The sequence below is a fragment of the Dermochelys coriacea genome, chromosome 7, assembly GCF_009764565.3.
Source record: "Dermochelys coriacea isolate rDerCor1 chromosome 7, rDerCor1.pri.v4, whole genome shotgun sequence".
In the NCBI taxonomy this organism is placed as follows: domain Eukaryota; kingdom Metazoa; phylum Chordata; order Testudines; family Dermochelyidae; genus Dermochelys; species Dermochelys coriacea.
Window position 1 is genome coordinate 33884106 of NC_050074.1, and position 11774 is coordinate 33895879.

The 11774-nt window shown below is 54.5% G+C and overlaps 1 protein-coding gene across 1 annotated transcript; it reads right to left on the reverse strand.

Moving 5' to 3' along the window:
- Positions 1-1900: 1900 nt before the first annotated feature.
- Positions 1901-7184, reverse strand: WDR74 (WD repeat domain 74). The gene is made up of 11 exons (XM_038411316.2): positions 6867-7184; positions 6676-6782; positions 6471-6592; positions 5726-5789; positions 5315-5458; positions 4844-4945; positions 3891-3991; positions 3424-3479; positions 2985-3127; positions 2782-2838; positions 1901-2539 (listed from the first exon to the last, which is right to left on the reverse strand). The coding sequence occupies exons 1-11, from the start codon at positions 6925-6927 to the stop codon at positions 2357-2359; spliced, it is 1140 nt and encodes a 379-aa protein (XP_038267244.1). The 5' UTR covers positions 6928-7184; the 3' UTR covers positions 1901-2356.
- Between the last annotated feature and the right edge of the window lie 4590 nt (positions 7185-11774).

The following is an 11774-nucleotide window of genomic DNA, read 5'->3' on the forward strand; positions in this document are numbered from 1 at the left end:
TGTGGAATGGGAAGGGCCATGTTGGTTTATTGTAAAACAGATTCTCTTTGTCTTATTTAAAACCATCTTCAGTCACCCCTATCAGTCAGAGGCCTTCTCTTCAGAAATGTCCCCTTATTTCATTAGTTATTCTTTGAACCAGACATCCTCCCTACTTCATGTCTTCTGGCCCTATAGCTCATTACCTTCAAGGCCTTTCTTTACAGCACATTTCTTCAGCCAAACTAAAGCTAACTTTAATTCTCTAATTTTATATTTACTCTATACCTCTACAAGCTCCAAGATAAGGCAAATGAAGAGCCACCATGAAGTAGTCGCAAAAAGAAAAGGAGTACTTGTGGCACCTTAGAGACTAAAATTTATTTGGTTTTTCCACCAAATGCATCCAATGAAGTGAGCTGTAGCTCACGAAAGCTTATGCTCAAATAAATTTGTTAGTCTCTAAGGTGTCACAAGTACGCCTTTTTTTTTTTTGCGAATACAGACTAACATGGCTGCTACTCTGAAACCATGAAGTAGTGTTGTCCAGTGGGAAGCTGGGGATCCAGAACTGGGTTCTGTTCCTGGCTCTAGGAGAACAGTGGGGTCCAGCTGGTCACAGCAGGGGGATAACTAGGCATCAGGGTGCCTGGATTCCACTCTGCTCTGGAGACAGTAGGGATGGGAATTTCCCCTCACTGGCTCTGAGTTTCCCCAGCGAATAAATCCAAAGACAGAGTGCAATGTGAACTGCGACCCCAGCAGACCCAGGGGTAGGAGCGTGACCTGGAGGGAGCAGGGGCCGAAGGAGCCCCCCAGACGGACAGACTGACAGACATTTCTATGAATTGTCTAACAAATTTATTTGGTTTTTCCACCAAATGCATCCGATGAAGTGAGATGTAGCTCACGAAAGCTTATGCTCTAATAAATTTGTTAGTCTCTAAGGTGCCACAAGTCCTCCTTTTCTTTTTGAGACATTTCTATCTATCAGGGAGCAGCATGAAGGACCCACTATCCTTCCCCTGTAGGGACTCCATCCCCCATGTTTAGACCCCCCTTCCTTGCGGATGCCCCATGATCCCCCTCTCCCCAATGCAGGAAACCCCTGAAGATCGCCCATACACACGTGTGGCCCCACCCCCTGCACAGCCTCCCCCCCAAAAGCCCACTTGTAGACCCCCCCTTTCCTCGCGCAGAGGTCACCCGTGCCTGCAGGGATTTGCCCCCGGATGCCCCCACGGCAGTGATCTCACCTGCAGTGCCGCTGGGCCCCTCTGCTCCGTCCGACCCCTCGGCGCGGGCCCCGCGGCCGGAGTGCATGCAGCCCATGGGTGCGCTGCCGCCGCCTGCAGCCCTCGGCTCCGGACGCCGCGAGCTCCCCGGGGGCTTTGTGAGGTCAGCGCCCGGCGGCGCCTCCCCGTCGCAGTCTCCAGGGGAGGGCTTGGCCCGGAGCACGGCCCCGGTTCCCAGTGTGGGGACCCGCTGCACTCAGCGCCCCGCCCCGCTCGGGCCTGCCCCCACGGACCCCTCCCAGCGGCCCCGGTTGCACCACGCCCGGGGGCACGGCCCCGCCTCCGGCTCCTCCACGGCGGATCCCGACTGCGTCTCCCACGTGTCCTGCCCGCCCCAGGTGAGACAGGCCCCCTTGGGACAGAGGCTCCTCAAGGAGGGGCCATGTAGGAGACTCCATAGCTGGGGGCAGGGCAGAGAGGGGTGAGCCAATAGCTAGGGCACAGAACAGCTCCATGGGAGGGGGAAGAAGATCCATGTAGAGGGGCCCGTCCCCCAATACCTTGGGGGCAGCCCTCCCCACACAGGCACTGGACTCACAGGCAGAGTAGGGCTCAAGCCCATGCTCCACTGCACCTCACCCCCACACACAGACACACAGACACACACACACACCTCCAGGACAAGGCACAGTTACAGGTTCTTTTTACGCTGCTGTGTGATGGCCATTACAGCTTGAGGATGCAGAGGCGAGGTCCAAATCCCTCACCCCAAGTATCTGCTTCTCTCCCAACCCATCACCAGCTGGTCCATGGAAGGGGCCTTAATGGACCCAGTTCTGCCCTCCAGCCCCTCAGTGGGCTGTGGCTGCCCCCAACCTAACCCGTCTGTGCACGTATGTTTGTCCCAGCTGGGGCGCATTCTCTGAGAGGTTAGGGCCCTGCCAACCCCAAGCTAGGGCAGGCACATTTTCACCCCTCCTCCACCCCAATCCCTTTCAGCCACAGGGGAGAGGCTGGTGCCTCTGGCCAGCAGAGACATGAGGCTTCCCTTCCCCTTGTCCAAGTTGTAGTCCCTATGGCCAGGGTGGGGAGCGAGTTCATTATGCATTCTGGCTGGGGCACAGGCTCCCCACTTGCCCCCCTCAAGGCCCAGTGCTCGTTCTCTTCTGCTTCTTGGGCCGCTTGCCTAGCTGGGTCTCCCGGACATTGGGGTCCACGTTGCGCTTGAGCACTGTTTTGGTAGCCACCGTCTCCATGCCATCCCAGAGCTCATCTTCTTCCTCCTTCACATCTGCTTGGGAGGCTGCAGGTTCAGGCTCTTCATCCTGGTGGGGGAGGCAGTCAAAGCAAGTAGCACCCCCTGACTAGGTGAAGGGGCCTCCATGGAAGGACAAGGGAAGGGTCCCTACCCACCACCTTAAGCAGGTTTAGGGGAGCAGGAGGCCCCAGCCCTGGGGTCTCTCCCCTGCTCCCCACCACCAACAGCCCTCAACCCAATAACAATGCAGCCAGGAGAGAGGCAGCAAAGGTGCAGCAATCCCACCAGTGGAGCTCCCACCACACTCACCTCCCACCTCTCACGGCTGGTCAGCAGCAGGCAGTTCAGCCGGGACTTCAGATACACCTGCAAACAACAGGGGGGTTAGAGATCAGGATACAGCAGCATGTCCATAAGGGAGAGGGAATCACTGCAGCTCCAGCCTCTCCCAGCAGGGGGTGGGGCAGGAGCAATGGCAGCTGGGGCACTACCAGCAGGGGTGCAGCTCTCACCTTGTGTACCAGATGCTTGTCCTCGATATTATGTACCCGCAGGAAGCGGTCAAGGCCACAGGAAGCCACAAGTGGGAGGGTTGGGTGACACTGGACGCTGCGCACACTCCCAGCAAAGCCCTTCAGGCATTTCACCAGCCGTCCTGCCACAGAGGGAGATGGACCATCACTGAGCCAGCCCCCAGGCTCACCCCCAGAGATCCAAGCTAGAGGGTCCAGTAGCACCCTCTCCACTGACTCAACCTCAACCCAGCCTCCACCTCCTAACTCCCCACCCCCATGAATCCGTCCTCCACCCCCACAGGTTTCTCCCCTGCCCCAAGAGGAACAACGTTCCCTCTCCCCTACAGAACCTCATACTCCCTCTCAACATGAGCCCCCCATACCCTGTGGCTGGCAGCAGCAAAGTGCTGTGGGCTGCAACCACGCCGCAGCTCACCTTGCCGCAGGTCGATGACAGCCATGTCCCCATGCGAGCTGCCTACCACCACAGAGCTGCAAGGAGATGGTTATCAGGCACAGGCAGGACAGGAGCCACCACTCTAACTCCCCACCCCATGGTCCCAGGGACACCCACTGCACAGCTGGGCTTCTGCACTCCACCACCCACCAAAGAGCCATCAGCAACTCCTTCCCCTCCACCCCACTCTCCACACAGATCGGGGAACAGACCCCAGGAGCCAGACTCCCAGCCCCCCTGCTCTAACCCAGGAGCTAGTGCTGCCTCCCACCAAACAGAACCAAATGGAGGTCTGGTGTTGAGCTCTGAATAGCTCTCAACTGCCTGTCCTTGGCATTCATTGTCTGGTGCCTCACCCCAGGCCACAGAGCTAGTGCCCTGCCCTCCCCTCCCCTCCCCCAACTGTGTTCAGTTCCTCCTCCCCCCCAGCAGGGAGAGTGACTCACTCAGCAGCAGGGGTGAGGGAGAGCGCTGTGAGAGGGTACTCCCCATAGGTCGCCTCCAGCACAGGGCGCCGCTTTGGGGAGCTGGGGTCATAGAGCCGCACCTGCGAGAGACATAGAGGGCCTCTAAGTAGCCCTGAACACCCCCTCCCTGGCGGGCAACCACTCTACCCCAAGTAGGTGAGGTGGGGGCATCAGAGGTCAGCTATCAGGATACGAACCCTCCGAACACCTGAATGCCCCTCCCCCTAATTCTCCCACCCCTCCATCCTCTGCACCTCAGACCCCAATTCCCCTTCCCTCCCCTCAGCTCCTCCAGCCCTGCATCCAATGAACCTCAGACCCTGCTCCTCTTCCCCATCTGCCGAACCCCTCCAAACCCCAAACACCTCTGTTGCCCCAACTCTTCCCTCCATTCCCCCAGCTCTGCAGTCCCCCTTCTCCCTGCACCTCAGACCCTGATTCTCCACCCAGTCTCCCCCCAGCTCCCCAATCCTCCATCCTCTGCAACTCAGACCCTGATATCCCCTTCCCCATCTTCTCCAATCCCTCCAGACCCCAATCCTACACCCCTATCACACCAACTATTTTCCCTCCATTCCCCCTGCTCCACAATCCCCTATCCGTTTGCACCTCAGACTGATCCCCTTTCCCATTTCCCCCTCCCCAAACACCATCCTGCACCCCACATCTCCCCTTCCCCAGGTCCCCCTCCCTCAACTTCCAGCCTCTCAGACCCCAGTATGCTCATCTCTCCCCCTCTGTGGGCTCCCCAGACCTTGATCCATTTCCCACCTCAACCTAGCTCACATCCCCACCACCTCCCAAGTCCCTCCCCCGATCTCCTCCAGAACCCAATCCTCCTACCTACATCCTCCTCCAGACCCTAATCTCCCCTACCCCCCTGCAGACTCCAGTCCCTGCAGTGCATCCCAATCCACCCCTCAGGATCCTACCTGGTGGTGCCCAGTGCAGGTGACAATCTTCTCAGAGCCAGGTAGAAACTGCAGGTCACGCTCCCAGACAGGCACCCGGAGATTGAGCCAGTCATTCCGCACCTGCCAAGAGGGGCATGGTGGGGTAAGTGGAACCACAAGGCCTGGGCTTGGTTTGCTCCCACATGGCCCGAGAGGGCGCTGGCCTCCGGGCAGCGACGGGAGATGAAATGTAGATCTTGCCAGGGATTGGGGGGAGAGATGGAGGGAGGAGGAGTGTGTATGGTGGGGCTCAGGACCAGGGAACAAGGAGTGGGGTCAGGACAGACTGTCCCCCAAGGGGGTAGGATATAGACTTAGGGCCAGGCCAAGAGCTTCCCTCCCCCCAGGCAGCCAGGGCAGATGCTGATAGAGGGTATGGCTAGGTGGGAGTAGGGCCAGGGCTCCCTAGACCATGGGCTGATAGGGGTCATGTCTAAGAAAAGCGCTCACATTTTTGGCACAGAAGATGGGTTCCTCAGGCCTGTGCAAGTCCCAGACCTTCAGAGCGTTCTCCTTCCCACCTGTCCCCACACACTGCGGCTGGGCCGGGTTCTGGCGCATACAGCACACGCCAGCCCCCACTTGTGTTTCCACCTAAATGGGGCAGCAGAAAAGAAAGAGTTATGATACCCCACAGTGTGGGAGTCCTTGCAGGACTGAGATCCACTGCACTTACCCCTCCCCACAGAGCAAACAGGAATTGTCCCCACACAGCTCAGCTCCCTGGGACAATCCTAGGAGGAAACAGTGTTAGCCCTAATCTGGCTCAGATTCCTTCCCAATGAAGCACCCCCCACTTAGCCATACCTCACCACCAACCCAGCATCCACTGCCTCCGGCCTCTCCCCATAAGAGCCTTACTTTTTCGGATGAGGCATCCCGCCAGACCTTGAGGAGACCAGACTCCACACAGGTGATGATGGAACTGCACATGCCGGCCAAATGGGAGGGGAGAAAATCCAGGTAGGGAGGAGAGAGAAATAAATCATTGTTAGTTTCTAACAGCAGGCACAGACCACACACATTACTGGAATTAGGGGGTGAGATGAACAGGCAGACAAGGAGTGGGTGTCACAAAAGGAACTTGAATCTCCTGCCTAAAGAAAGTGAAAGAAATGCTTCTCACCGCTCCACCCCGCAATGGGTGTATTTGTTTTTGGAAGCAAGGTAGCGAGCCATCCAACATCAGCTGCTGTAAGAGACAGGACAGCAGGCTAGATGGGCCCATTGGTCTGATCCAAAGGTAGGCGTGTGCATGCATGTTGTGATATGAGGTTCAAGGAGCTCCCAGGTCTAACGTGGAGGTGGCAGGGAGCAGGAAAGGGTAAATGATCTAATCCAGGGCGTGGCTGCGGGAGACCCAGGGTTAGATGGATCTACAGGTCTGATGGGACGGAGAGAAGGAGACTTGGGGATAGAGGGGTCCCTGAGTCTGAGCCCCGGAAGGGAGAGAATATGAGCGACCTGGAGTTAGATAGGCCCGGTCCCGGGAGAGGACGGGGGGGGATGGGTGAAACCTGGGGTTAGATGGGCCCACAGATAAAAAGCTGGAGACAGGAACGAGGGAGCAGGGAGACAGCTGCCAGGTTCGGGGCGCGGGACCCACCTGTCGTGCACGGCCAGGCCGCAGAACGAGCCCTCCCCGCCCAGACATTGCCGCGACTCTGTGAACTTTCCCTTCTCGGTGCTGAACAGCTTCACCGACCGATCCAGGCAGCCGACGAGGATCTGGGGAAGGAGAGTGGTCAGGGGGGGGCCCCTGCTGCAGCCCGTCGCCCCGAGCCCCTCGGCTGCAGCGCCGGGCCCCTCACCTCGGACTCGGAGGGGTCCCCCCAGCACATGGCGCAGACGCCCTCATCCCGGCGCAGCGCCGAGGCCGCCACGTAATTGGAGGCCTGTCTCCGCCGCAGGTTCACCCCTAGGAAAGAGACGAGAAAGGGTCACAGCCGGGGGGGGGAATGGGACAAGACACCCCCCCCCATCACGACCCCCTCCCCGATACCTTTCAGGATGCCAGTCTCCGATCCAACCCACACGTGATTCCACCGCGCAGAAGACGCCATCTTGCCCCGCTGACGCTCTCTATCCGCTCCGGCTCGCTTCCTCCTCTCTGTCCTGGTGAGCCGCAGTGTGCTAAAAGAGAACGGAAGTGGTGCGGCGCCGGACCGCTTACGGTGTTACGCCGCAAGACGGATATTTGTTAGACTGCGCGATTCGTGAGGTCCGGCTGAAGCCACTTCCGGTTTGTGGTGTCACACCGAACCCTTTCCTGCCTACACCTAGTGCTACTCGCAACGTTCCCCTCTGCTGCCTGTTCATTGTGCAGCCTTCCCCGACCAACCAACCAACCAACCCAGATTTCGCGAGTTGCTTGAGCAGATGCTGTGCAACCTTTTTGCCCCTCCCCACAGTGGGGAGAGTCTCCACTCTCTGGCCCCCTCCCACAGCGGCGGGGGAATCATAGCAGTAAGGGCGCCAGAGCAGTTGATGTAATTCAGGGGTTGAGGCAGGATTTGGGCTGGGGGAATCCCCTTCCACATATGCCATCATGTGCCACCAATGCCCCTCTGCCATGTACATTGGTCAAACTGGACAGTCTCTATGTAAAAGAATAAATTGACACAAATCAGACATCAAGAATTATAACATTCAAAAACCAGTCGGAGAACACTTCAATCTCTCCGGTCACTTGATTACAGACCTGAGGGTGGCTATCCTTCAACAAAAAAACTTCAAAAACAGACTCCAACAAGAGACTGCTGAATTGGAATTAATTTGCAAACTGGATACAATTAATTTAGGTTTGAATAGAGACTGGGAATGGATGAGTCATTACACAAAGTAAAACTATTTCCCCATGTTATTTCTCCACCCCACCCCACCCCCCACTGTTCCTCAGATGATCTTGTTAACTGCTGGAAATAGCCTACCTTGCTTGTCACCATGAAAAGTTTTCCTCCTTTCCCCCCCTGCTGCTGGTGATGGCTCATCTTAAGTGATCACTCTCCTTACAGTGTGTATGATAAAACCCATTGTTTCATGTTCTCTGTGTGTGTATATAAATCTCCTCTCTGTATTTTCCACCAAATGCATCTGATGAAGTGAGCTGTAGCTCACGAAAGCTTATGCTCAAATAAATTTGTTAGTCTCTAAGGTGTCACAAGTACTCCTTTTCTTTTGTGAATACAGACTAGTACGGCTGCTACTCTGAAACCTTCCACATATGATGACACAGCTCAGAGTAGTAGTCCTGCAAGATGCTCAGCGACATGGAGCAGCGAGTCATGGTGTCATGCCCCAAGAAGCAGCCGCACTCAAGGGCGCAGTTGAGAATGTGGAGTCAGGGAGCAGAGAGGCCCTTTGTTGGTTATTTAGATTCTGACCTCTTTGGGGCAGGGACTGTCTCTTGCTGTATCTGCTGGAGGACCCAGTCTCAATCAGGGTCTGTGCAGCGCCCAGATCTTGGTTAGGATTTATGCAGCACCAAGCAAGAGGGAACCCTGATATCTGTTGGAGTCTCTAGGCACTATTATTATACACATTCTCGTAACTGATATGGGAGGAGACCCAGCACATTGTGTTGGTGTCTCGTTTTTTTTATATTTAACTCTAAATAAATAATTAGACCAGGAGATTCAAACCTGGTTTATTAAATATCAGTTAAATGAGCATTTGACACACACCCATAAAAACCTTTATTTACACTGGAGTTGTGAACAATAATAATAATAATAATAGAACTTCACAACTGACAGAATAAGACAAAAACAGAAGGGAGAAGAGTCAGTCCAGCTGTGGCTGGAGTCTCACCTCCATGTATCTTCATTGCTGAACGTCCCCACAGGCAGTAATGGCCCCTTCAGGTCAGAGAGCTCCACCCTCTTCGCATATATCTTATATCACAGAGTAATCCCTCTTTGCCATTCCTGCAACTTCCCTATCTCTACTGACATGGGTGGGAATTTCTGCCTTTGTCTGTATTTTGGTACGGGAAAGGATGCCTCAGAGATGCTGTTAAATTCACTAGGGATTTTGCTGTAATTAATGTGGAAGGTGCTCAGATACTCAGGGGCTGGCAGAGCCTAGGCATTCAAACAATCCAGACCTCATCCACAGCAAGGATGGAAGAGAGACTGATGATAAGAAACGGAAGGACAGAAAGACAGCTGGAGCCACTTCAAGGGGTGGATTTATCCATCTATCCCTGGCCCCCATCACCATAGATCTGGGCACTTCACCAGCTTTAATATATTTATCCTCATAGCCCCCTTAGGATGTAGGGTCATGCTATTATCCCCATTGAACCAATGGGGAACTGAGGCACATGGAAAGACTAAGTGACTTGCCCAAGCTCACACATGGAATCTGCAGAGGAACAGGAAATCAAACCCAGGTCTGTCAAGTCCCAGGCAAGCGAGCTAACCAGTGGGCCATGGTCCCTCCCTGCACCAGCTACTGCTGATACACAGAGAGAGGGTAGGATTGCCAAGGTCAGCAGATATGGTAGCATCAATCAGGGGCCATCTCAGCTCCACACCATCCCAGGATGGAAAAACTGCATGCCCAAGGGTCTCTGAATTTCTGAGAGCAGCACAAATACCATACCTTATGGGGTCACAGTCTGTCCAGGCCCCTCCTCTGCAGGGGCAAGTTCCTCCCATCAGACCCAGCACAGCATGAGGGTCTCAGCAAAGCCAGAGCAAGAGCAGTGGCCTTTTGGGTTCCTGCTTCCCAGAGTCTGTGCATAATCCGTGTTCCTGCTGCTAGCTGTCAGGGCAGGGCAGGCTGCACCACAGTGTGGCCAGGAAGGGTGGGCAGCACAGTGCCAGGGGAGCAGTGCTGGGCTGGCAGCACCCCCAGGGCACATGGCCTAGACACAGAGCTCACCCACACCCTCCACCTCTTGGAATGGCCTGGTGACATCAAAGCAAAGGCAGGTGTCTTGGCTTAGCAGCCCCAGGTCCCCACTGCCCATGCAGTCCTGCAGGTGCCTCTGGGGAGAGTGGGATGCATGTGTGTAATGAGCTCATAGGGGCCTGCTCAGGCAGACACAGTGCCCGCTGCTGCAGGGAAGAGTGTGCTGGCATAGACAGCTCTCCGCCCACAGAGCAGCTGCCACCATGGTGAGCAGGTCTCAGCTACTTAGTTCTGCCCTGACACATGAGAGCCCAAGGGCTGGCTGCCAAGGCCCCTTTTAGCAGCAGGGTTGGCTGAAGTGGGAGTTTGCCTCAATTAATCCTGGGCTCCCCAAGGCCAGGCAGGCAGCTGCTGTGACAGGCTCAGACAGATTAACCCCTCCCGGCCCACAGCATCTACTGCACCCAGGAACACATTAGCCAGATAGCCAGCTGCAGGGGCTCCCCAGCAAAGTCTGAGTGGGGAAGGAAGAGAGCTGGTGACTCACAGCTCTGCCCACAGGGGAGATTGCTATATCCAGGCAGCTTTGGCTAAAGGCGTCCCACACAGCTCAGGTGCCAAGCCAACACCTCTGTAGCTTGAGGGGGCAGGGAGAGGCCCCCAATGTTCTATGGCATGTGCAAGACAGAATTTCTTCAGCGTGAGGGGGGCCCAGCCCAGCTCTAAGCATGTCAGGCACCCAAAGGAGTCTGAGCCCAGGAGGAGGAGCTTGGACCCATCCCACCCACAGCTCTTTCTTCTCTACAAGCTGATTTTGCTGTAGAATCCATGCTTCATCCCTAGCATGACACAGCCTAGGCAAGGCCACACACCTGCCCTGGACAGCTCTTGAAACACAGATCTCACAGCTTCCCAGCCAGGGTTTAGGCAGAGGGCCCCACCCATCATAGACATGGACACCTCAGTGGTCCTGGAGCAGGCTGGGCCCAAACTAAATACAAGGGAGGAAAGTCTCCTTCACCCTGAAGTTGGGCTCTGTGTGGCTCAAAAGCTTCTCTTACCTAGAGAAATTGTCCAATAAGATATTACTGTGATGTTGCACTCCATATGCTTTATGAAAATATGCTTATGAATGTGAATATAATGTAACTGGAATATGCTTTATACAAAAAGTCGCTTAAGGAATCATTACAACTCTTCTAATCTACTGTGTGTTCATCCTATTTGTTTGCATGTATTATTTCTATATCTAAAGTTAGAATAAGACAAACTTGTATTTCTGATGTAAATATATAAAGTGGAAGCCATTAAAGGTGCTTCAGAATCAACATAACTGTAACTGGCTGTTTACTTGCAAACCTTCCTGTCTACATGTGGGCCAACCCAGAAAGAATGGAGGCTGGGGTCTCATATGATATGTGATCATGGCACCTGATACTGGAATCCATTTGAAATCTAATACTTTTAAATTTAGGAGGGGGGGGACACACGCAGAGAGACAAAAGATTCCTGCCTTTTATAGCAGGTCAAAGCTATAAAAGGGGGTGGAGCAGGACAAAGGGGGCTGCCAGTCATCAGAAAACCCGTTTACCACCAGAGATGTCTGCGGGAACAAACAAGGACTGGGCCCAGATGAGGAAGGAGTCTAGTCTGTGAAAGGTTTCAGAGTAGCAGCTGTGTTAGTCTGTATTTGCAAAAAGAAAAAGGAGTACTTGGGTCACCTTAGAGACCAACCAGTTTATTTAAGCATAAGCTTTCATGAGCTACAGCTCACTCCATCAGATGCGTTCGGTGGAAAATACAGTGGGGAAATTTATATATGCACAGAGAACGTGTATCAATGGGTTTTATCACCACTCTTACAGTGTGTATGATAAAACCCATTGTTTCATGTTGTGTGTGTATATAAATCTCCCCACTGTATTTTCCACCAAATGCATCTGATGAAGTGAGCTGTAGCTCATGAAAGCTTATGCTCAAACAAACTGGTTGGTCTCTAAGGTGCCACAAGTACTCCTTTTCTTTTAGACTGTGAAAGCAGCTTATTGGAACA